General features: G+C 41.7%; 1 protein-coding gene across 1 annotated transcript in view; it reads left to right on the plus strand.

The window, feature by feature from the left end:
* Positions 1–26,956, plus strand: part of KCNQ5 (potassium voltage-gated channel subfamily Q member 5) — a 531,067-nt gene that overhangs the window by 380,587 nt on the left and 123,524 nt on the right. The window contains exon 2 of the mRNA XM_073336454.1: positions 3,323–3,413. Within this exon, the coding sequence (XP_073192555.1) occupies positions 3,323–3,413 (91 nt within the window). The remainder of the gene's footprint in view (positions 1–3,322; positions 3,414–26,956) is intronic.

Below are 26,956 nucleotides of genomic sequence, written 5' to 3' on the forward strand. Positions count from 1 at the left end.
ATCTGTGCCTCACCAACAGCCTCTACAGGGGGCCTGATAGAGAGCTGCTGGTCTCTATAAAGAGCCAGAAGGGAACTGGAAATAGAGGGAGGAAACTTTGGCAGAGTCTGAGAGAGCTGCAATGAGCAAAAGGCTCCTTCAGGAGACCCAGGATCAGGGGGAAAACTTTGGGCCTGGAAGCCAGAAAAAGCTGTAGATACAAAAACCCATAGTAAGAAGCTTGCAAGAAGTGGGGCAGGGCTCTTTATGGGACCCTGAAACAACAGGGGAGCAGCAGAGGGGAGGTTTTGCCTGCTAATGTCTCTGAGCCAGACTCTAAGTAGGAGAGGCTGCTTGAATTATTTTGGGACTTTGAGGACAGCGTGAATTATTTTGAACTTTATTTTAATAAACCAGACCCCAAGAAGGGCTGTTTTGTGAGTTATTGAGGAGGCTGAGGGGAAACTGAGGCAGGGTGCAGCAGAGCCGTCCCTGGCCATGAAGAGGTGCTTGGGAGGCAGCTAGGCCCTGGTATATTGGTCAATCTGCAGAACACTGTACTGATGTTTTTACCAGTGCTGAACTAGTTCTGGGTATAAATAGAGGGCTTTTGTTTCTAGTCCTGTCAATCTGGTAACTCATCTAGATTCCCTTGTTTTAAGTGATAGGCTTAAAATCATACAATACACAAAGTGGAAACTGGTCATTTAAGAAAGTAATGTCCTAAAGGTCTTTACAGTATTGCATTTGGCTCATGTTCTAGAATTGCATCTGTACTTGAGGTCTGTTGCTTTCAACGAAAACATTTAATACAACAAAAAGTCACAATCATCCATTTGCAGCAAAAGATCAGAAAATTACATGTTCAGTATATGTGAATATAGAATAACACGGGGACTACAGTGCTAAGCACAGTGGAAAAATGTTCCTAATTCACAGCTACAGTTTAGCCTGTTGCTTGCCAAATGTCTAGTAACTGTCATCAGAGTAAAAGGGGAAAGTTGCTCCAGCAGCACCTGCATCAGTAGCCAAGGCCAGGCCACTAGAGAAGGAGCAAAGGCTGCTCTGGTGATGAACAAACATTAAGAAGAGGAGATGTACATAGAAATGGAGAGGTAGACCACAAGACGAAAATAAAGGTGGAAAGTTGACAACAGGAAGGGGGAGCTGAGGGCAGCAGTAACAGACTGTAACAAAGTGAAGGAGAAGTGCAGTTCCAACAAGGGGAAGGGAAGGGAAGTAAAAACAATACAGAAATGTAGAAAGCAACAGCCAGGGCGTATTCGTAGATGTACAGTTAGGCAAATTTTGACGCGGAGGCTGTGAACTTGATTCTCCACTCACTCACATGAGGTTTATGCAGTGAGTGTAACTCAACTGATGAGCAGATACAGCAGAGATGATAGCCAATGCCATATAAACATCTATACAGACAGATGTCTGGAAGATTTCAATGACGTTATTCCCGATTACACTGCTTGGAGGGAGAATCTGACCCCATAAATTCTATTGTGGGGCTACACAAACTACTTGAACTTTATTCTTCTGGTTTGTTACGTACCCAGAACATCCAATAGAACTCCATCCGTCATATGCAATGTAGTTGTAGCTGTGTTTGTCCCAGGATATTAGAGAGACAAGGTGGGTGAGGTAATATCTTTTATTGGACCAACTTCTGTTGTCTCTCTCAGTCAGAGAAGTTGGTCCAATGAAAGATATTACCTCACCCACCTTGTCTCTCCATGAATCATAGTTATGTTATTTATTCTGCTTATACAGAGCCAAAGCCTGAAGTTCTTACTCTGTTAATAATCAGACCTTATTCAGGAAAAACTCCATGGAAATTCTTATGGAATAGGGTCTGAGTATTAACATAGTAAGGACTTCAGAATTTGACTCTTATTCAATATCTACTTAAAATGCAATACAAAATTTCATTATAGAAATACTAATACAACATTTTGCTTAAAAATGCCAATTGCAAAGAAAAATATAGCAAATTATTTTTGTGAGTCAACCAGTTTACAGAAAGTCATCTTGTTATACTTTGGATACATTTTGTAGAGAGTTGTCTGCATCATTAAGATCATACTAGCTCAGAAGTAATATATAATTAGCTTCTTATACATTAATTTTATATGACATATAACTCAAACATATACTCTACATTTATCTGTGTCATCTGCAATAAAAAAAATCTCAGAATACACTGCTGTTCAAAATCTCATAATGTGCAGTAAGCAGGGGCTGCCTATTTGTCCTCTAGAAATCCATGTCTTAGAAATGGCAATCCAAATTTCCCCTGCAATTTTGCCATCATTTTGTTATACTATTAAATGTAATAGTTTCCTTCCTTGAATCTTGGTCTGTGAATACTCAGCTCTAACTTGAATAGTCAGCTTGTGGCCGAGATAGATCTTTCCTTTCTTTGACTGGAAAAATACTTAGTGAGGATTTTGCATCAGGTTTTATTTTCTCTTTTCAAAATGTGATAATTTTCAAATGACATCTTACAGTCATAGCATCAGGGGATGTGCCCAATTGCCATACATGGCAGTGAGACACAGAGTCTGTGACTTTGCTGTCTTTGACCTACCTTAGGTGGCACTGGAGAAGTCTTGTGGCAAATATCAAGGGATCTTTCAGATTATGGAAAAGCCTAATTGATGGTCGTTCTTCAAAACCCCTAAGACTAGTAGAGCTGTGTGAATAAATGATTTTTTTTTTTTGAGACAGTGGCTGAACTGGAAAAAAATGTTTTGGTCAAACAAACAAAACGTTTGGTTTCTTTTGGGAGTGTTTTTTTCACCTTACAAAAAATAAAAATAAAATGGAAGAAAAATTTGAAACAAAAACTCATTTGGAATCAAAGTGGAAATATTCAGGTTCAAAAATGGTGAAACAAAATGTTTGACTTTTTCAGAATTACTTTTTTCGACCAGAACAATTTGGCAAATTCAACCCACATTTTAAAAATATTTTGAGCAACCCAAATCTGTGGGGGGGTTTCCCATTAAAAAACATTTTGTTCAAAAAAATATCACCCAGCATTAGACACTAGTTTAGAATGGATATATTTCCCAGATTGGAGCACCAAGAGGTAGCTCATGCATCTCATGGAGAAAGATTCTTGTGTTATTTCCTTTAATTCTATTACCCTTTATTTATATTTCTGTTTAGAAACTTGTAAATGTATAAATACTGTATATAATTCTACCAAAATTCCTTTGTTACTTAACACAATATAGTGCCATTTTATTAAATGCTCCTATTTGTGAAATGCAGAATTGATGGACATATTTATTCACTGTTCTTAATTCTTTAATATTCTTTTCTTTTTCAGTTTTCTTCTTGTATTTGGTTGCTTGATTTTGTCAGTGTTTTCTACCATTCCTGAGCATGCAAAACTTTCCTCTCGTTGCCTCTTCATTCTGGTAAGTCTAATTTATGAATACAAGACAATTTCACAGCCACATTAAGTATGTTAAACTCTATCTCACTTTAGACAGAGATAGGTAATTTATGCTTTAAATTTTTTTTTCATCAACAAGGTGAAAGAATCAAAATAGGCCCATCATAAACAAAAACCTGACAGAATCACTGTTTCCCTTGGGACTTATTCTACATAAGGAAGTGTTAACAAACACTTGATTGTATCTTTTTTCTCCTCTTGAGACGTGCCATACTTCACTAATAGTTCTTCTGCAGCTTGGCTGATAAAGCATGAAAGACCTTTGATACTGCTCTTGTCACTGAAAGTCAGTATGTGACAAGAGATAGTGAGCTACTACAATCTTTCTTTATACTTAAACAGGAAATAATTTTGGTACTTTAGATACCAGTGTGTTAACCAATGTGTTAACTGTTGGTAAATACTGATTTTTTATGGTAGGATAGGGTAGGGTAGAGTAGCTTCATGACTTTCTCGTTAAGTGCTTTTCTACTATATTTTCCTCTTGTTTCCTTTAGCTTGTGATTTAAGTATAGTGAATTTAATCTAGAAAACTGCTTAACGTTATTATGATTGGTAAACTGGTGCAAGCAAATAATGTTTTAATATGTCCAAATGTAAAGTTATACATCTACAGACAAAGATTGTAGGCCACATTTACAAGGTGAAAAGAAAAGGAGTACTTGTGGCACCTTAGAGACTAACCAATTTATTTGAGCATAAGCTTTCATGAGCTACAGCTCACTTTATCGGATGTAGCTCACGAAAGCTTATGCTCAAATAAATTGGTTAGTCTCTAAGGTGCCACAAGTACTCCTTTTCTTTTTGCGAATACAGATTAACACGGCTGTTACTCTGAAACCTGTCATTTACAAGGTGGGAGATTCTCTCCTGGAAAGCAATGATTTTGAAAAAGATTTGGGGATGATGGTGGATAATCAGCTGAACTTGGGCTCCCAGTGCAATGCTATGGCCAAAAGGTCTAATATGTGTATTGGATGCATAAACAGGTGACCCTGTTGTAAAAGTAGAGAGGTTATTTTATCTCTGTATTTGGCACTAGTTTGACCGCTGCTGGAATGTTGGGTTCAGTTCTGGTGTCCACAGTTCAAGAAGAATATTGATAAAACTGGAGAGGGTTCAGAGAAGAGCCACAAGAATGATGAAAGGATTAGAAAACAGACACACAGAGCAAAATCTATTTCACTTAACAAAGAGAGGGTTAAGGGGATGACTTGATCACAGTCTGTGAGAACCTACAGGGGAGCATATAATTCATAAAGTGCTCTTCAAACTAGCAGTTAAACATATAACAAGATTTAGTGGTTGGAAGCAGATGCTAGACAAATTCAGACTGGAAATAAGGCGCACATTTTTCACAGTGAGGGTAATTAACTATTGGAACAACTTATCAAGGGTTGTGGTAGATTCTTCATTACTGGCAATTTTTAAATCAAGACAGACCATATCTTTTAGAAAAATATCCTGTCTTAAACAAGCATCATTTTGAGAAAGTTCTATGGCCTGTGTTATACAGGAGGCAAACTAGATTGTCACAATGTTCCCTTCTGGCCTCTAAACCCTTCTTGCTGGGTCAATGATAGCCAGTGGGGGTACACTGGTGTTAATTTAAAAAGTCACCAGACATCACAGTTATTGATGGTTATTTTGTATTCCAAGGACACGGACATATTGCGGCATGTTGGGTAGGCTCCGCTGCATGGCAACTGTTGACAAATGTCGACTTTTTGATGCAGTCACTGTATGTGCCATTACTGATTCTCATCATAACAATTCTTAAGTAGTTAAGGAGTGGGCTGGCTAATTGATGCATGGTAATTTCCAGTGCAGTTACTTTAGTGATTTCAGATACCCTCAAAAATCAGTTAATAATGATAGCATTCAGATCCTGTTCCCTTATTTACTGATTTGAGCAACACCATTGTAATGAGTTTGTTTTGACATCCTATAATTGATGTTGTTAATGTAATTATTCAACTACTCTTAAAACAGTCTCTGTTTGCAATGAGTTCACCCTGAAATGTTACTGTAGAACACCTTTCTGGGGTCCTACATTTACTCTCAGAGATCTGTTCAGGTGCAGTGAGATCTGCTCATAAGATTTAAGCAATAAGGCCAGATCCTCAATGATGTAAATCATTATAGCTTCACTGATTTGGACTACTGTGTAACTGTCCAATCCTGCAACCCCTCCTATCGTTTTGGATTTTAGAGTCTAACCAAGTCTCTCTGTCTCTCGTATGATCCTGAACAATTCAGAATGTAGAAATTAGGACATCTGTATATTAGAGTGATGAGCTTAATAGAAGTGGATGGCTAATCTGTGAGGCATTAATACTAGTTGTAGTCGTCTGATCCAACATTTCTATAGACTATCCCTATGTGTTTGTAGAACCTGTTAGCAAGAATAGGTCCTGAGATGAGAAATTTTTACAGTTCCTGCTGTGGCTCTCTAATGGAGAAAGTATAAGGTCCAGGAGCAAACTGAAACTTAAACTAGTTCATTCCTGTTTGCTGGACCACATGTTCTTTCCTTCATTTGCTGACTCATTAGTTAAAGGTAGCAAGTCTAGCAATGCAGATTTGCAACGACATAATAATACTACAATTCAACACTAATGTTTCAGCAATCATTTTGACTACGTAAACACACTGATTGTGGTGTTGAGTGCCACCAATTCTCACAGCCCCTTTACTTGTAATGATTCACAAAGTTCTTGCAAATGTTCCGCTTACACAACTTACCACAGACAGTTATATTAAATATCAAAGAACTGTTTCTTTCGTACTGAAGAGATACACCATCCCATATTTCTTTTCTAATGAAGTAAAGTACAACACTCTGTGGAGCTGCCTGCTGGAACTGCATGAACAAACTGCTTCATGGACTTATTCCAGATGGTATTGAAGAGCCACCCTAATTTGCTACCATAAAACAAAAACAATAATGTTCCTCACACTCATATCTGTGGTTTTTGCCATATTCTGCCTTGCACTGGTACCTGTTTTTTTGTTTTGTTTTGTTTGTTTTACTTATTTTAGCTGCTACTAGCAAGGTGAAAGAGAAGAGGTAAATGTAGGTAATCTTTTCTACACTGGCAAGTTTTGTCGCCAAAAACTGCCTTTTGGCGACAAAACAGCAAGAGCATACACACTACAATGGGGCTTTTGTCACGAAAAATGCCCAGTTTTGGTGACAAAACACTTCCACCCCTATGAAAGACTTTTGTCTTTTTTTCCCTCCCTTTCTTGTCAACAAAGAGCCAGTGTAGACACTGCTGATTGTTTTGTCGACAGAACTGGCTTCCGCCAGTATCCCACAATGCCTTCCCTGATTGCTGTGCTCAGTGTTTTGATCTCTGATGCCCTGCAGGTATATGCCCCTCCTCTTTCAAAGCTCCGGGAAGTATATGTGTGCTGCTCCGTTTGGGGAACAAAAAAAGAGCAAATCATTGGAATGCTCCTGTCCTGCCCTGCAGGCTGAGGAATGGCATAGCAGCAGGCAGACTGGGACACACTGCTATGCCATTCCTCAGCATGGACATCTCGCAGAGCTACTCATGATGCTGCTCTTGGCCTCTGAGGGAGCTGTGGGAGAACTGGGAGAGAATCCCAAGATGTGCAGCGATCAGCTCTTCCTTCCCACAACACTGCACTGTGGGATATATACCCATGGTGCATTGCTCACCCTGTCGATGAGGGTGTCCCCAATGTGGGCATGATCTATCGACCGAGGGAGCAAGCATGAACACCCTTTGGCGATTTTTGTTTTGTCGACTTTGGGATGTTGACATAAGTTTTGTCAACAAAACTTGGTGAAGTAGAGAAGCCCCTAGTCTCCACCTCCTCACTACAAAGGCCAGAGATGCTGAGGGACTTGTCTTCTTTCCCACTCCTCCTACATGGCTGGGATGGTATGACTATCTGCTAGGCAGAGGTAGGAGCAAGTTGACATCTGTCACAGACAAGAAATAGCAAGAAAAACATTGCTATATACATTTACACTCTCTCTCTCTCTCTCTTTCTCTTTTAACTTGGGACTCCTGAAAACAGCAGCTGGGTTGGATGGGTTGAAGATTTAAAACATCTCCATTGACATCAAGCTTCAAAAATTTTTCAAGAGAATTGAAAATCTAAAGTACACAAGTCTCCCCAAACAGCTCTTATTTACTTCACTTTCTGGAAATAATAAGCCTAAACAAAGGAAAAGAAAGCATCAGACATCTCCTTATACCTCCTTATCACAATCATCCTTTAATCTCTCTGCACACAGTTTATGGCACTTGGATCTGACTACTGATGTATTCTACACAGACAGTAGAATAAATTCTCCTCCAACATTAAAAAAGCCACAGGCAATTTAAGAATCCAACCAACACAGCAGGAAAATAATCCTTGGCGTATTACTCGTCTTCTACATGCACAACAACTACTGGCACTGTATCAAATAGTAAAAGTTTGTTGCCGGCACCCAGTGCCGAGAGGCTGAACAACAGCTTGAGTTGGTTCGTTACCCGGTGTGCTACACCCAATAATCACAACGGGGTGGAGAAGCAGAAAAGTTTATTCGAAGCTTCAAATAGGTACAGGGAGATTTGAATCTCAAATCCTGTACACAGAGCAGGAAGTTACACAGGCTTTTATACATCCTTTTTCCCAGCATACTTATCCAATAGCAAGCTGCCCCAAGTATCCATATAGCCAGCCAATCCAGTTCCCAGCTAGTTCCCTGCTTCTCTGTATCATTTGTTAAACTATACATAAAGCTGCTTTATTCAGCATTGTTCTTCCATATCTGCCCTGTTTGGCCTTGTTTAGTTTCAGGCAGTCTGACTCTGCAGCATATTGTTGCAGATTCTCAGCATAACTGCTGTGTGTGCCTCCAGGCAGGGGGGCCGAAGACACTTGGGCCTAGTACGCAGAGCTGCTGCGAGTGCCTGCAGGCGGGAGGGGAGGCCAAGGACACCTGGGCCTAGTGCAAGGGGGCTTCATCGACACTCGTGGTCTTCCATCCCCTCGAGTTACCTAGTGGCCATGCCCCAGTGTCCCCAACAAGTTGAAGAAGCAAAACTGAGCATGGGAAGGCAAAAGTCAAACCTTTTGGGGAAGCTAGCCAAGAAAATAAATCTGGCACAGAGAACTGTTTTCTCTCATGACCAAACTCTATATATTTTAAGAAATCTTACAACACACAGCAAGATTTGTCACTGGTATTTGTAGAGCTAGTGGTTGATTTTCTCTGTGAATGACTTTTCAGCTGAAAATGAAGTTTCTACTCTACAGCTGGACTACATCTCCCATGATACAATGCAGTCTCCCCTCTAATTGAGCAGTGTGGTGCATCATGGAAGTCACAAAGCTGTGGGGGCATCCTGGGAGATATAGTACAGCCAGGGAGACCAATCCCTAGGGGACAATGGGGGCATCAGGCATCTGAACTACAACTACCTATGAGACAATGTGCATTATCAGGAAATGCAATTTAATGTTGAACTTACTTGAAACCAAATGTTTTGGGTTAGTTCAACAAACCAAAATGAAATATTTCTATTCCAGAATATCAAAATGTTTTGATTGAAAATGTCAAAATGAAATGTTTAATAACTTCTACATCGAAATTTTAGAAAGTTTCATTCTGCCAAAAATTTTAATATTTCAACTCTTATCCCAATTCTGGACAAAAACAAATGTTGAAATATCAAAATTTCTCATGCAATGGATATTCCAATTTGCACTCAGCTCTACTTATTCACTTTCATTAGCACCTTCCTACAAGAGTAGCCCCATTCATATCAACGAAAGGGACTGAGCAATCAGAGCAACAAAAATAATTTTAGACGTTTTAGTGAAAAATAATGTTGCAAAAATTGTAAATCTGTGTCTATGCACAAAAATATATATAGGACCACTGCACTCAGTGCACCTCTGGATGAAATAGCATTTATAACAAGCTGTAGTATAGAATTCATTACTTGCACTTATCTTCTTTCTGTGACCTGTGGTATATAGCTAATACACCAACCATTATTAAACCATAATGTGATATTTAATCTGAATATTAAACTCTTAGCTCCCATTACGTTTCCTTTGCATGATAAAATAAGTCATTGTGTATTAGTGTTTTCATTCTATATGTACATATTGTTTGATTCTTTTGTTGTTGTTGTTATATAAGGCAAAATCATCTCTAGCCCTAATGTGGCTATGCCAGGGCCTCATCCTGCCTCCCTGCATGGGCGCAGTACTGCTACATAGATCACAGCTGTTAGTCCCCTGTAGAATGTAGCTTCTGCACTTTCACAGCCCCCCTCTTCCCCTGCCCCCCCTGAGAGCCAGTGTGCAAAAGGAAGCAGTTGTGTATTGTGACGTAGGCAGTCAAACTTAGTGGTCAGGGCAGTGGTGGTCAGAGCAGGAGTTGGAAACCAGGAACCAGAGCTAGGGTTCAAAGCCAGAGACAGAGTCTGGTCTAAGCCAGAGTCAGTAGCCACGGGTGTGGGTACAGATGCAGGGATCTGGAGCAAGGCAGATGGGCAGGAACTAGGAACAAGACAGAGGTTTGGAACAAGGCAGGAAGGCAGGGCTCAGGATTTGGGTGGAAAGTCAGGGTCCAATGTAGTAACCAGCCCAGGATATTAACTAGTTACTCATACAACTTCCTGTGGCTCCTTCTGGCTTAAATGGTGAGTTTGAACCAATCACGGGGGCCAGATATCTCCTCCAATAGTGGGTGGTGCCTCTGGTGAGCTAGGGTGAAATAGCTAAAACTCTCTGCTGCTGCCAGCGAGCTGGTAACTTCTCTTTGAAGACTGCCTGGGGACCAGGGGACATGGCTTGAGACCCACAGTCCTTCACAGCAGAGAGCCAGGGCTCAACCCCTATTACACTCCTGTAACTGGAATGCGCTAGGCACAAATGGAGAAGTTACCTACCCTTCAGAACTACAGTAAGTGATTTACTCCACCAAAGTAAGAGCTGAGGAGGAGAAGAATTGTGAGCTGGAGTCATAATCCCTCCTCAGTGTTCCTTCTACAATAATAACTTGTGTACTGGAAGTTTTAAATGAAGGTCAAATGTTACACATAAGGCTAGAAAAAATTCCCCATTCTTACATGTTCACAAAGACAAGCATCATTCCACAGGGCAAAGATAAAGATGGGCAGGAGAGCCAGGAGTCTTGTGTTTGGGCTCTTGCACTATCCTGGAATTACTTTACTTAGCTTGCCCTCAGCAGAGAGCCTGATAATGCTCATTAGTGAGATAGAAAAGTCTTCTGACTTTAGCAAGGCTGAAATTATGTCCAGAAATAGTGCATCTATTAAAGAGGAATGTAGGTAATTTTTCCAAGTTTGTTTTTACTAACACTTTTTATTAGGATATTTCGAAGATTTTTATATATAGCACATCACAAGCCTTCTCCTGTATTCCTTCCACATTTAAAATTCCTATCAATTTAGTTCAGAGTTACAGTACAAGAAATAAGAAAAGGAGTACTTGTGGCACCTTAGAGACTAACCAATTTATTTGAGCATGAGCTTTCGTGAGCTACAGCTCACTTCATCGGATGCATGCCGTGAGCTGTAGCTCACGAAAGCTCATGCTCAAATAAATTGGTTAGTCTCTAAGGTGCCACAAGTACTCCTTTTCTTTTTGCGAATATAGACTAACACGGCTGTTACTCTGAAACCAGTACAAGAAATGCTAGCTTAGGCCTGTCTTTTGCATTGTTTGTCATACCTTACCTTACAGTGATATCCATCTGTTTTTTCCAGGTGGATCTGTATAAGAAATTAATTTGAATCTGTTTCTAGTAGTGTCTGTATTTTGCATTTACCACAAATTAGATGTATTTATACATCATACAATGTTAGAATTAGAGTCCCAAATTAAGACACCATTCCTGCAAAGACTTACGTATGTGTATAACTTTGCAAATGTGAGTAGTCCCATTGATTTTAGTGGGGATACACATGTGCTTATGTGTTTGTAAGTTTGAGGCCTAAGAAAATGATTTTGTGTCCTAGACACAAATTCTCCCGGCAGAAATAGCTCCACGAGAGATGAAAGGGAAGCTGGCATATACAGGTTGTGTTTGAGGCCACCTTCTTCTTAGACCAAGGGCACTTATGTCAGTCCTAAATGAAAGCCAAGTAAATGCTTCTGATATTGTGGCTTATACTATTAGAGGCTAGTAGAGGTTGTTTGTCCATCATGGGAAAGTACAAAGAGGATGAGCATTGATTACGTAATAGTAGAAGCACTGACTACAAACTATTTAAGATGGAAGAGTGGGCAAAAGGGGAGAAGGATGGTATTACATATGAAAGATACCATTACCTGTTTTAGATTTATTGCCAGCTCAGAAGCAACGGATCTTGAATGGTTATAGATCAATGTGCTAATTGATAAAACACAAGATGGGGTCTGTTACAGGCCACCAAATCTGCCTAGAGATCAGGACGAGTGGCTCTGTTAGTATCTATAATTATCATGGAAGTCTTCATCCTGCGGAACATACATTTGAGATCACATGTTGCCACTAGTAAAATGTCTTTGGACTTTCTAACAGAAAAGGTATTGTACAGAACATAGGGTAATTAAATATTAAACCTGTTTCTCACACATAAAGATGAAATTGATCCCTGGACTAAAAATTAGTCGTCTGTATATAAACAAGGATGACTTAAACTGGTTGAAATTCACAATTTCGTGCACAACACAGATTCCAATATTTGCTTTTGTCACAAATTAGAGTGAAAAGTTGAAGATTCAAAGTTACCTGCAAAACAACATTTCTGAAAAAATGTTTTAGAAATATCAAAATATCAAAATGATTTGTTCTGATAAGGTTGGAGCACTTCATTTAACTTTATAATATGCTAGCCAAAATAAAATACTTCAACATTATTGAAATGAAGCATTGTCATAAATATAAAGGGAAGGGTAAACCCCTTTGAAATCCCTCCTGGCCAAGGGAAAGCTCCTCTCACCTGTAAAGGGTTAAGAAGCTAAAGGTAACCTCGCTGGCACCTGACCAAAATGACCAATGAGGAGACAAGATACTTTCAAAAGCTGGGAGGAGGGAGAGAAACAAAGGGTCTGTGTCTGTCTGTAGTCGTCTTGGCCAGGGACAGAACAGGAATGGAGTCTTAGAACTTTTAGTAAGTAATCTAGCTAGGTATGTGTTAGATTATGATTTCTTTAAATGGCTGAGAAAAGAATTGTGCTGACTAGAATAACTATTTCTGTCTGTGTATCTTTTTTGTAACTTAAGGTTTTGCCTAGAGGGGTTCTCTATGTTTTTGAATCTAATTACCCTGTAAGATATCTACCATCCTGATTTTACAGGGGGGATTTCTTCATTTCTATTTACTTCTATTTTTATTAAAAGTCTTCTTGTAAGAAACTGAATGCTTTTTCATTGTTCTCAGATCCAAGGGTTTGGGTCTGTGGTCACCTATGCAAATTGGTGAGGCTTTTTATCCAACATTTCCCAGGAAAGGGGGGGTGCAAGTGTTGGGAGGATTGTTCATTGTTCTTAAGATCCAAGGGTCTGGGTCTGTAGTCACCTAGGCAAATTGGTGAGGCTTTTTACCAAACCTTGTCCAGGAAGTGGGGTGCAAGGTTTTGGGAAGTATTTTGGGGGGAAGGACGCGTCCAAACAGCTCTTCCCCAGTAACCAGTATTAGTTTGGTGGTGGTAGCGGCCAGTCCAAGTACAACGGGGGGAATATTTTGTACCTTGGGGAAGTTTTGACCTAAGCTGGTAAAGATAAGCTTAGGAGGTTTTTCATGCAGGTCCCCACATCTGTACCCTAGAGTTCAGAGTGGGGGAGGAACCTTGACAAGCATTTTGATAACTTTTTGTCAAAAATATTGAGGAAATCATCACACTCTTATGAAATGTTTAGATTTCAGCGAATTAGCATTTCCAACACAAAAAAAATGTTCCATCAGAAAATTTTCGACCAGCTTTAATCCTGACTTCATTACAGCCATCGTATGCAAATAGAATACAGGCCCCATTATTAATATACAGACTTAAAAGGGCCGATTTCCCCAAACTAAAAATAATTAGACGCAATGTAGAGTAGGAGAAAAATAAACAGAGAAGTGTAAATGAAAATTTGGAGTTTCCTCAGGACACTCTAATAGATGCACCAAAAGCCACAGTTCCTTAGTCATGACAAAAAGGCTGCTTTGAGAAAAAAAACTATCAACTTGGATAACAAGGGATGCAAAATCAGCAATTAATAAATAATAAGAATAATTAAATAAATCGAAATATAGAAAAAAGGGGAGGTTGATGGTGCAACATCATTGCTGTCAGTTGGCAAAGGGGTCTGACTGTTCTTTACAAGTAACTGCTGTCTCAGTCCTGACAAACTCACCACACTTAATACGCTGCATTCATGATATTTTCCATAAAGGGTAGCTTGTGAGGTCTCTACTGAAAGCTTGTAACTTATCAATACTCATAATTAAGGCAAAGATTTAGTCACGGGTATTTTTAGTAAAATTATGGACACTAAGCAAAAATTCATGGCCCATGACCTGTCCATGACTTATACCATAAATACCCCTGACTAGATCTTAGGGGAGAGCAGTACTGCTAGGGGGAGCCAGCGGGGCAGCTGTTGACAGGGGATGGCCATGCCCTGGGAGGCCTGCAGCTTAGGGTGGGGGCCGTGTCCCAAGGCTGGTGGCACCAGCTGCTGGGGACAACCGAACAGCAGCTGCTCAGGCTGTCCCCAGGGTCAGCCGCATTGGCCACTGCTCGGGCGGTCCCCGGGACCACCTGAGCAGCTTGGGTGGCCCTGGCATCATCACACTGGCCACTGTACAAGTCACAGAGGTCGTGGAAAGTCACGGAATCTGTGACTTCCGCGACCTCTTTGACAGACACGGAGTCCTACTCAGAATCATCGCAAGATGTGTACAGGTAATATTTAAGGAATTATGTAACTTTGTTGAAAACTATGCCTTATGGTCTTGGAGTAGAAATTGGTCACCAGGGAATCATATGTCTCAGTGATGGGCCATTCAAGTGGGAGGGATCTGTTGCCCCTCCCTAATTCAGTTTATCACAGGGTGGAGAAAGACACTCTGCATCCATTTCACTGAGGAGACATCTTGCTGGGTAGGAGTGTTTCATAAAAGATTGGATCCAGCCTCCTGTGAAGCCAGCCAGCTCTACAACAGGCTGAACTTTGGTGTGGAAGTGGGGGACCTACTTTATTGGTAACTATCAATAAGTGTAGGCCCTAGTTACGTTTTATGATTTTATTTTGTATTGTAACCATTTGTTTCCATCACTCTTGCTTGTTTCTAGTGGAATCTCTGTTTTTTCTTAAATAAACGTAACACCACCAAGTGCAAGATAAGCCAAGTGACATCATTTGTACTGTTGGAATCAATCATTTGACAATAAATAGATGATAGAAACAGAACACAGTATGGACTTGGACTTGGAGGTGTTATTCACACACAAAGTAAAAAGTAATCAGACTTGTTGGAGTCCTGAATACCGTTCTTGGTCACACTCTTAATCACTTTCTTCCCAGATCAGGAAGGAGTAGGAGTGCTATGTGGGCAAGATGCATGTCCGTGAGAATGAAGGGATTGTCACGTGTTACGCAACAGAAAATGTTCTAGCCATTCAAGGAGTGGTTTTGAGGGGAGACTTATCCTTCTTTGTCCAGGCGGATGGTGGCCATAATATGAGGATTTAAGCTGGTAATGGAAAGGGACAGAATCAGGTGGTAGAGGTGGAAATATAAGGGTTCTAACTTGGATATAAATATTCCCTTGGAGGACAAGAGGGTGTTACCTTTTAAAACTAACAATTGAAAAAAAATCCCTTTTAAGTAAAGCTGGCCAAAACTCAGGATTTCTACTTTGTAAAAAATTTTGGGTTTGTTCCAAATCAGAATGAACCCAAATTTCAAAATACAGACATTTCTCACAAACACTCTGAAATTTGGGTTCATTCCAATTTGGAACAAATCCAAATTTTCTCATGAACCAGGGATTCTGAAAAAAACCTTCATTTCAGAACACCAACACACACCAGCATTGTGTTTCTGAAAGAAAATTTGCTCCCCAGAACTGGCAGCTGCTGGGTGAAATTGACATTCTTGTGAGACTGACAAGAATGTCAATTTCACTCGGCAGCTCTGAAGCAGCCCCAAGATGAGGACTGTCCCAGGGTCAAGGACCCAGAGCTTCCATATCCATATACCCAGAGCTTCCAGACCCCTGGCCAGTGAGAAAAAAGACTACAGAAAATAAAATAGCAAAAACATGCCAAATAAGGCACAACATAAGTTATTTGAAAGTTTAGTATGAGCACAGAAAAAGTCCAGCATCCGGACAACATGCAGAAATGAAAATAAGCCCAGCCACATAGCAAAGATATACAGACAAACCATGAAAACACACAGGTTGTTACAGACAGAATGCAGCAAAATCAATAAAAATAAGCTGTAAATCCAAAAGAATGGCTAATAAAAATATACATAAATGAACTATATGTGTCTTACAAAATAGACAAGGCCATAAATGTCTGAAATACAGCAATCCACAGAGATTATAAAGATCAGTGGATCTGACTAAAATCATGTCGTGAGAAATAAATTCCAGTCTTGAGAGAAAATGTGAACTGGTACTCAGGTGCAGAGGTAAAAAAGCCAACCAAGAAGTTATGATATAGCACATTGAGGGACACAAATCACACACAAAATACCTGACCTTATTAAAAGGGTATATGCCATAGAGTGTCAGAATAATGGTATCAGACCTGAACTAAACATGAATGAGCTGATCTATATAAAAATACGATCATAGGACATGGATGTATATACATTTGGGGGGTAGGGGATGCAAAGTCTGTTTTACATGACACTCATAGTTAGGGCCCTACCAAATTCGTGGCCATGAAAAATACGTCGCAGACCGTGAAATCTGGTCTTTTCTTTACTTTTACCCTAGACTATATAGATTTCACAGGAGAGACCAAGGTTTCTCAAATTGGGGGTCCTGACCCAAAAGGGAGTTGCAAGCAGGGGGGTCACAAAGTTATTTTAGGGGGGTCACTGTATTGTCATCTTTAGTTCTGCGCTGACTTCAGAGCTGGGCAGCTGGAGAGCGGTGGCTGCTGGCCAGACACCCAGCTTGAAGGAAGCATCCCACCACCAGCAGCACAGAAGTTAGGGTGGCAACACCATACCCTGCCTCCCTTACTTCTGCACTGCTGCTGCTGCTGGCGGTGGCTTTGCATTCAGAGGTGTGCTCCCTGCCAGCAGCCGCCGCTCTCCAGCTGCCCAGCTCTGAAGGCAGCCCCACCGCCAGCAGCAGCACAGAAGTAAGGGTAGCAGTACCACAATGGGCTTGCAACCCCTCCCCACCCCCAACAACTCCTTTTTGGGTCAGGACCCCTACAATTAAACACCTTGAAATTTCAGATTTAAAAGTGAAATCATGAAATTTACAATTTTTAAAATCTTATGACCATGAAATTGACCAAAATGAACCATGAATTTGGTAGGGCCCTACTCATAGTATTCCGTAAGCATTGAAAAAGAGACGATGGCTGCAAAACATGACAGCAGATGGCATCATTCATAGAGTAGAAGACCCAATAGACTGGGTTCATTCCTTAGTTATTGTAGAGGAAAAAAGGGGCAGTCAGATTTTTCACTGACCCCAAGGAGTTGAACAAAAATATCCAAGGAACATTTCTTCTTGCCAACAAGTAACAAAAGTGTTTGAGATTACAGGAGCTAAATTCTTCAACAAACAAGATGTATTAGCAGTTTTTGGCAGTTTGCATAGAGAGAGCTCCAATACTTGCTCTGTAAATTTACTGTTTGACAAATACTGCTTTCTTGAGAGTGCCTTTCTGAATATGTTTGGCACCGGAAGTATTTCACTGGACAGTGTCCCAACTCCCAGATGCTAGAAAGTCTCACAGAGGTCAAGATGTACATTAATAATATGATAGTCTAGGGCAGTGGTTCTCAACTATTTTGGGCTCAGGACCCATATGTAAATGTTTATGGCCTGTCATAACCCAATAAATAGTCTGGGATGGTTTTGTTGTCTGGTCCTGCCCAGCACTCACCTCATAGTGGCGGCTCTTGCAGCTCCTGAGCTATGGGCTTGGCTGAGCTTGGCTTTCAGCTCCAGGCACTGCAACTTCCAGGATTGCAGAGCTACTCAGGTTTGGCCCCGACCCCCGGCTGGACCAAATTTGTGTGAGTGGAATTGTGTCCTGGCTCATGAGATTGCAGTGCCACTCATTCAAATTTGGCCTACTTGGACTCCCATCATCATGACAGTTGGGCCAAATCTGAGTGGTACTGGGGCCCCAGAAATTACAGGGCCTGAACCAGGGAGGCGAGCCCAGTCAGCTCCGTGGGACAGGAGCCACAGGAGCTGCCATGGAACCCTTTGAAACATTTTGGTGACCCAATTTTGGGTCCTGACCCACAGGTTGGGAAACCCTGGTCTAGGGCAGCACTGCTAATATACATGAGGAATGATTGCAGAGAGCACTGGAAGAATAAAAACTTAAAACTGAACAAGGCAAATGTCATTTTCAAAACAAATGAAATCACTGAGCTAGGAGAGAAATTAACCACAAAGTAAATATGTCTGATATTTCTAAGATCCAGTCAATTCCAAACATGCTGAGACCCAAAGATTAAGAAAAAGAGATTGCAAGCATGGTGGGTTGTGTCCGTTGATTCAGGCCTATCTGTGCAGCTCAAACAATCAGCTTAAGTAAACTTTTTCACAAAGATACAGAATGGACTGTGGATGCCAGAGCATGAAAGAAATTTAAAGGATTTGAAGCATGTACTGGCCAAGCCATCAGTGCCATGTTTCTTTTGGACACAGTAAAAGAGATCAGACTCTCCACAAATGCGTCAAAAGGAGAGTTGGGAGCTGTATTGCTACAGACACATAGGGCTGATTGTCTGCCTGTACTATGAAAAAAGAAAAGGAGTACTTGTGGCACCTTAGAGACGAACCAATTTATTTGAGCATGAGCTTTTGTGAGCTACAGCTCACTTCATCGGATGCATACCGTGGAAACTGCAGCAGACTTTATATATACACAGAGAATATGAAACAATACCTCCTCCCACCCCACTGTCCTGCTGGTAATAGCTTATCTAAAGTGATCATCAGGTTGGGCCATTTCCAGCACAAATCCAGGTTTTCTCACCCTCCACCCCCCCCACACAAATTCACTCTCCTGCTGGTGATAGCCCATCCAAAGTGACAACTCTTTACACAATGTGCATGATAATCAAGTTGGGCCATTTCCTGCACAAATCCAGGTTTTCTCACATCCCCCCCACCCCCATACACACACAAACTCACTCTCCTGCTGGTAATAGCTCATCCAAACTGACCACTCTCCAAGTTTAAATCCAAGTTAAACCAGAACATCTGGGGGGGGGGGGGGGTAGGAAAAAACAAGAGGAAATAGGCTACCTTGCATAATGACTTAGCCACTCCCAGTCTCTATTTAAGCCTAAATTAATAGTATCCAATTTTCAAATGAATTCCAATTCAGCAGTTTCTCGCTGGAGTCTGGATTTGAAGTTTTTTTGTTTTAAGATAGCGACCTTCATGTCTGTGATTGCGTGACCAGAGAGATTGAAGTGTTCTCCGACTGGTTTATGAATGTTATAATTCTTGACACCAGCAGGAGAGTACTCCTTTTCTTTTTGCGAATACAGACTAACATGGCTGTTACTCTGATGCCTGTACTATATGACTTCAGTGCTCTGACTGCAGCAAAAAAAATGTGTAAACAAATAATAAAAGAAAGCTCAGACTTGCATATATGGCTGTACAAAGCACCATGATTTTCTCTGTGGGCATAATTTCAAAGCTGAAACACATAAACTACTGATTTTTTACTACATAAGGAAAGGACATGGAGGAGTCCCTCCCAGGATACTGAGATTACTTTGGAACGAAGGAAATTATGATATCACAATGATCCCTTCTGGCCTTGGAATCTACTGATATGATCTTGGTCTGATGGACATCATCTTATCATTACATTGCACTGATAAGAGCATCCGTTGCATTTCTCACATATTCCAGATCACTTCTTCATGCAGTATAAGTAAATGTAAAGATAATAAAAGCTATTATGTGCTGTGTCACTGGGAATATGGGATGAATTGGAAAGTGAAACAGTAAAGGATGACACACCATATGCAGTAATACAACTGATAAATAATGGATGGAGAAATCAGCACTTCCCACCTGCATGTTGCCAGTATTAAAGGGAGATTTTGGTGATTTCAGGCGTAATCATGAGCAGTACAAAAATAGTAGTCCCATACCAACCAAAATCGGGGAGGGGGAAGTAAATAGATTTTAAACTTGCATAAATTTAGATATGTTTTTCGCATTTGCATAAAGTTACTTAAATTGTATCCTGTAGTGTCTGATGGTGGTCCAGCTCCTCCCAAAACACACAAATGCCAAGTAATTCTGCATCCTTCAGCCCTACATCTTTTGCAGCCCCCCACCCCCAATCAGTCATTCTGCATACATCCAACCCTACATTTGCCCCTGCCTTCCAGCACATCGCGGCTCTGTCTGCAGCTCTAGAAGTTCTTTTTCTTCCTTGACCTCAGACCTGGGGATGGGAGCAGCTCCAGAGATTCTTTACTGTCCTTTTCCCTCTTCTCCCCCACCCACGCCCCCGCAGGCTGGTAGGAAGCACAAGAGCTCCAAGATCAAAAGGCTGAGCACTCCAGCCCTTTGTGCAGAAAGGTGAAGGAGAGAGGTAGACGCCTGCTTCACATGTGGAGAGAAGGAGATGCCTCTCAGTGTAGGAGTACGTTTTGGTTGCAATTCTCTACAAAGTGGAATAATGGTGAAAAACAGTCACTCAGAAGTGGAGTTCCCTGTAAACTGATGGGTTTTCCTCACAGACTCATAGGAAGGTTGGGAAATCCACAATCAGTGGGGAAAACTCGTAGCATTGACAGGTCTGTAGTCCCCACAGAGATAAGGAAAATGTTGTAAAGAATATAGTAAGGGCACCTAGGAATGACTAAGTCAAAAGTGGAGCTGGAGAAATTGTATTCTGGCCGGAGAGGAACAGTGATATTGATAGAATGGAGAGCAGCTGTGGACATAGTTGAAATACCGAAATGCACATTGGAAACAATATATGATAATGCATGGGACAAAATCAGAATTGATGTGTTTTGCTGGAAAAACATGATGATGACGCACTGTTTTAGCAACTTGCTATAAGTAGTGACACAGAAAGGTGCAGCTTTAGCTATGATCTGGCATGTTAAATTCATGGTTGCTCATCATAGAAATCCAAGAATTGTAATAACAGACAGTGGACTACAGGTCATGAACAAGGAATTCCTGGACTCAGCTGAAGCTTACAAATTTCATCAAAAGAAGTCCAGTCCTAGATACCATCAATAAAACAGACTAGCAGACTATGCAGTCTATGTAGCAAAGAAGTTGCTAAAAATGATATAGGCATTTACAGGACATTCATCACTGAAGTATCTGGCTCCTATGCAATTGTACCAGCAGGACCCACCACAGACAAGGGTGGATACCGGAACCATGGTGGCTGTGAAGTGGGTTGTCTGGTGCTCTGTGCCCTGATTTGAGGAGGGAGGAAGGGATTCTGATCTTCCTTCATTACTGCTGGGGAACCTTATCTCAGGCCTGCTGCAAGAAATCATGATTTGGTTCACAGGCTAAATACTTGATACAAATACAATGTAGTAAAAACAGTTATTAAATTGTCAAAGAAACAAAAAAAAATACAGTATGTGTGTTAGGTGTCAGTATAGTTCTACTTGAGTCAAGATCACTGGCACTTAGGGGTCTACTTCTTGTGTGATACATGATTTATGACACATTACCAGCTGATCTTACGCCATTTCAGTTAATTAGCACAAAAATATTAGAGAGATTGAGATATAAAAAATCCAGTAGAGAACATATTCAGAGACATATAGATAACAGCTGAAACTGAGCCTCTACCTGGGATTTAAATGTTATGCTAATAAAATTATAGCAATATGTTAGAAATAGTTGTTTGGTAAGTAATTTGTCTTTAAATAATCCATCTATTAACACAAAACCAAGATGCAAAATCTCAGTCATGATTTGAAAAAATAAACTTGTAAAAGAAGTGTGTCTATTATATAACTGATGGATGCACATTTTTGGCATTTATTTACATGTTTATCAGGTATTCAACTGGGAGCTGATTAAAAGTCTCCAAATTTTTTTCCCATTAATATGGTCTATTCCAGACTGTTTTTTCAGATTTATGACTCTCCATCTCCCACTATTAAGAAAACCAGTTGAATGGAATTCATTCTAGCTCTGAAACTCTGTGTGTGTATGTAATTTGTCTGCTTCTAAAATGCTACTTCCTAAAGTTGATGCAGGGATCATACTTACTATCCAAGTTATAACTTCAGTTTGAATAGTACAGTGCACACATTATATTACCCGTGTCCATTGATGTTAATCTGGAAATTGGACATTGTAGCAAAAGTGTTAAAATTATACAGCTCATAAATATTTGAAATAAACTTCTTTATTAAAAAAAGGAAAGCTGAAATCAATAAAAAAGTGGTAAAATAAATTATATCTGATATGGAGAAGAATGTCCTGTAAAGGGAAGTACATTTAAAATAATTACAGGAGACCACATCAGCACAATAACATTAGCTAGCACTTAAATGGAAAATTAACCAATTTTTCTCATCTGAAAGGAAGTTCAGGACACACGTCTCAAAAGCAGAGGGTCTTTTAACATTCAAGCACTTGAAATGGGGCTGCAATTGGCTTTGTTTTATTTAACAGGGCAGAATCCGATGCTTAGCATGAGCACAGAAAGAAAAGGAGGACTTGTGGCACCTTAGAGACTAACCAATTTATTTGAGCATAAGCTTTCGTGAGCTACAGCTCACTTCATCAGAGTGAGCTGTAGCTCACGAAAGCTCATGCTCAAATAAATTTTGTTAGTCTCTAAGGTGCCACAAGTACTCCTTTTCTTTCTGCGGATACAGACTAACATGGCTGCTACTCTGAAACCTGACACTAGCACAGAGATGGTCTTGAGTAATGCTTGTGGATAGAAAGGGATGTTCCTAAGGTGTCAGATGCCGGGTAGTTTTTTCCAGAAATAACTAAAAATGTATAGTTTATAGAAAGAAGAAATGGGGACACTCCTTTAAGTATATTATTTTCCAAAGTCAGTAGTGAGATCTGTCTGTGTATCATAGCTAACTAAAACATTTTATAGATGGTCAAGGGAATTTTGTTTAAGGGTTGGTGAATCTTGTTTGTTTTATCAAGGATAACATAAGCAGTTTATAAATGGACAGCAGAAAGTGATATTTGTGATAATTACCGGGTGAACAGCACATCTGACCACCCACCCTTTGGTTTCTCTGAGTGCATTCCCTCTCAGTAGTCCTAGATTATTACATAGCAGTTCCATAACCATGAGAAACTTAACTAAGACAATGGGTGCACTTAAAACACTACAGAGGGTACAGCTGCAGCTGCACCCCTGTGGTGCTTCAGTGTAGACACTTACTATAGCAATGGAAGGGGTTCTTCTGTTGCTGTAGGTAAGCCACCTCCCCAAGAGGGGGTAGCTAGATCAACTGAAGAATTCTTCCATCAACCTAGTGCTATCTGCACTAGGGGTTAGGTCAGTTTAACTACATCTCATGGGTGTGGATTTTTCACAACCTGAGAGATGTAACTATACCAGTATAACTTTTCAGTGTAGGCCAGCCCAAAGTTCTATGAAGTGACAATAGTATTAAACTTAGGTACGTAAAGAAGCCATTCAAATGAAATAGTTTTTTATACACCCACTATAAGGGACCAGGACATAGGTGGTCTGGCCTAGTGTTCACAGCTGAGCTGGTGTCCACACGTCAAGGACAGCCACAAGACATTAGTCCATGAGCAAAGGTCAAAGGAATCACTAGACCTACGTTCAATAAGCAAGAGTCAGGGTCAGAGTCTGGCTGGGGGCGGAGACTTGAGACCAGAGGTAGTACCAGGCTGGAATCTGGAGGCAAGAGTCAGGGTCAGGCTGGGGTTGTAGACTGGAGATCAGAAGACAAGATGTGGTCAGGAGTCACAGCAGGCCAGAAGTCCAGGGTACTTGACCAATCAGAAGGCTGCAGTGTACTGTCATTCTGGACCCTTTGGGCGGTACTTCCTGCAGTGCCCAGTCTCTGCAGTGTTCCCTGGATGTGGCTATGCCTGCCCTTCCAGTGGCAATGTGAGAATATCAGCCATTATAGGCTCTACAGATCTGGGTTCTAATCCCATGGAGCCTTACTCACAAACTCACTTTAAGGCAGTGGTCCCCAAACTTTTAATGTCATATCTCCCTTACCCCTGTATGCGCCCTCCTGCGCCTCACCCCCAGGTGCTGTGGTTGGGAACCAGGGATGGGAGTGGAGCTGTGGTTCCCGGGGGTGGGGAATGTGGGTGGGGTAAGAGGGCCAAGGCTGGGGGCAGGGCTGGGAGTGGGGTCAGGGCTAGGAGTAGAGTTGTGGCCGGGGGCCAAGGCTTAGGGCAGGACTGGGGCTGGGCTGCAGTTGAGGCCAGCAGCCAAGGCTGTGGCCAGGTATGGAGCCAGGCCAGAAGCCATGGGAAGATGCTAGGGCTGTAGCTGGGGGCATGGCCAGGGCTGGGAGTGGAGCCACGGCTAGGAGGTGGGGCTGCTGCTGGGGGCAGGCCAGAGCAGAGCTGGGGGCAGAGCTGGGCTGGGTGGCACTCCCTCCCCCTGCCCCCGTGGGGCCTGGCACAGGCCCCACCATACCCTCCCCCCCCCCAAATGTTCCTGTGCACCCCTCTGGGGGGCATGCCCCACAGATTGGGGACCACTGCTTTAAGGAATGGTTTTGAGACAGGCATATTAATGAATACTAAGAATCTTAAATTCAAAGTAATTCCCATTAGTTCACTGTTTAGTTTGTTTCCTCTCCAGGAGAATGCAATCTGTACAATCTAGTGCTAATATGAGAAGTTTTAAGTGCCTAACAGTGTTTCAATATCCAATGAAAATTATTGCAAGAACTGATTAAATGTAATTCCTTTGCAATGCTTTTGCAAACATCATGTCACCAATGGTGCTGAAGTTTTGGTAGTGTCATGTGGCAGAAGCAATGTTGGCCTGGAAGAATGTTTCTTCTCAGTACCAGGTTTACAATGGTGCCAATGATGCTCTGGTGCTGGCCCCATACTCAGAAGGGGCCCGGGCACCTGGACTGTGGCCCTGCCCCCAACCCCCGATACCCCACCCCACTCGGTCTCTTCCCCAAGGCCCCCGTTTGCTGCTCACTCCTCTCCACTCCCTCCCCCCTGTGCAAACAGTGGGTGGGGCTTAAGGGGGGAAAGGCGTCGTGGGGGTGAGGCCTTGGAGCAGAGCATGGGCAGGGCCTCGTGGGGAAGAGGCCAAGCAGCGGCGGGGCCTCAGGCGGAGTGCGGCTGGAGCAGGGGGCAGGGCCACAGTCCAGGTGCTGGGATTTACAAAAGATTAATCCGGCCCTGCTTCTTCTTGGTGCTGTTTTGTGGTTTCTTTTTTCTTTGCCTTTTGTTGCTGTTTACTTACTTGGATGAGATGAGATTAACAGGTTCAGAAGAGATCAGAGTGCTGAGTTGGTATGTCAATTTAAAGAGAGAGACTTTTTTTCATCCATAGTCTCCGAAGGTGGAAGATGGACCTCTTTCATCAGAGGCTTAGCAGGATCCAAATATCAGCTGTTGTCACCCTTTCATTGGTTGTACCTTCATGGAAAGATCTAGGTAGCATCTTTAGCTCCTGAATATGCTCCTAATAATTCATATGCCTCAGGATTGTAAATCTTCAACTTCATGATCTTCAGTGCCACTCACTCAAATTTGGCCCATGCCATGTGAGCACAGGACGGGTGATAGGAGCAGCTGGCATTGGGAATGCTGAGCCAGGAGTGGGGTCCTGGTCAGCAGCCAGGAAGGACTCGGGGACGGTGGGTGAGAGCCTGGCATTGAGGATCCCATCATAAAAACAACTAAGCTAAGTGGGGAGTGTTGGGGGGCTGCAAGGTGAGGAGTTGTGGGGACTGTGCAGGGGGAGGATGTTGGTGGGAGTGGGGCATGTTGGGGACTGTGGCCTATGGGGCTGAGATGTTTGGAGCTTCTGTGAATGAGAAGTACATCAGGGCTCCTGGGATGTGTGTGTGTGAGGGGGGCCATCAGGGTAAGAGGGCGGCTGGTGGAGGGTTGTTGGGGTATATGTGGGGTGGGATGAGCATTCAGAGAGGTGTGCAGGATGAGGAATGTATGGGGTGGAGGCACTTTGCTGAACAGCCCCTATTCATGCCATACAGGGCTGGCAGCAGCTGGAGCAGAACTGGAGCGAGGTCGAGTGCTGCTCAGGTTTGGCTCAGTAGCCCCTTCATCATGACGGAGGGATGGCTGGGCCAAAAATGAGTGAAAGTGGAGAGCTCCCAATTTCCACAGTGCATAGGCCCCAAAATTCTTTAATCACCATTAAATGGTTACATTGATGCTTTGTGGATGTGATGTCATGAATTTGGCCTCATCCTGCAAACAGCTCCAGGTGGGCAGACCCTTACACCCTCCCAGAGCCCCACTGAAGTGACTGGGGCTTAACACCTTACTGAGTTGGTGAGCAACAGCTATGCTGTGTTCTTGCCACCTAATATATTTGTTCAAAAATGTACATATTGTAAATAAATCAGTAATATCCTGTGTCTGCATCCACTCGTTTCCTTCCCACTAAGGAATGAAGAGACTTCTTAGGTGAAATTCTGAAATTGTCAGAATTTTTTTTCATTGACATCCACAGGGCCAGGATTTCACCCCTGGAGTTCAATTTTTTTGCTACATTTATTATTATTATTGTTTATTATTTATTTTGTTATTTATTATAGCACTTAGGAGACCCAGTCATGGACCAGGACCCATTATGCTAGGTGCTGAACAAACAAAAAAACAAAGTGATGGCCCCTGCCCCTTAGAGCTTACAATCTAAGTATAAGACAAAACACAACAGATGGATACAGACAGATGGGGATGCACAATACTCGTGAGCACACTAGGCAGTGGTCTCAGCAAAGCAGCACCCTAACCGTTGTCCAGTTTTTTGCTGGCATTACAGGAGATGTTATTATTTCTAGTTGCACTGCCAGCTGCTCACCCCGATCGGGAATCCTTTGTGCTAACTGCTGAAAAAACAGAGGTAGACACAGTCCTTTCTCACAAGAGTAATTAGATAGTGTAACATCATAAAAATTTAATCCTTTATTTACCGTACCTGTTCTATAGAAATAGGGTATATATTAATCACTGAGCAATTGTTAACAAAAGGAGGAAATGATATAATAGAAAACCATATAGTAACACAATATAGTTTCTGTTATTAGAATTGATAGCACAAGAGTTGTACATT

Source organism: Lepidochelys kempii, chromosome 3 (assembly GCF_965140265.1).
Source record: "Lepidochelys kempii isolate rLepKem1 chromosome 3, rLepKem1.hap2, whole genome shotgun sequence".
Classification (NCBI taxonomy): Eukaryota; Metazoa; Chordata; order Testudines; family Cheloniidae; genus Lepidochelys; species Lepidochelys kempii.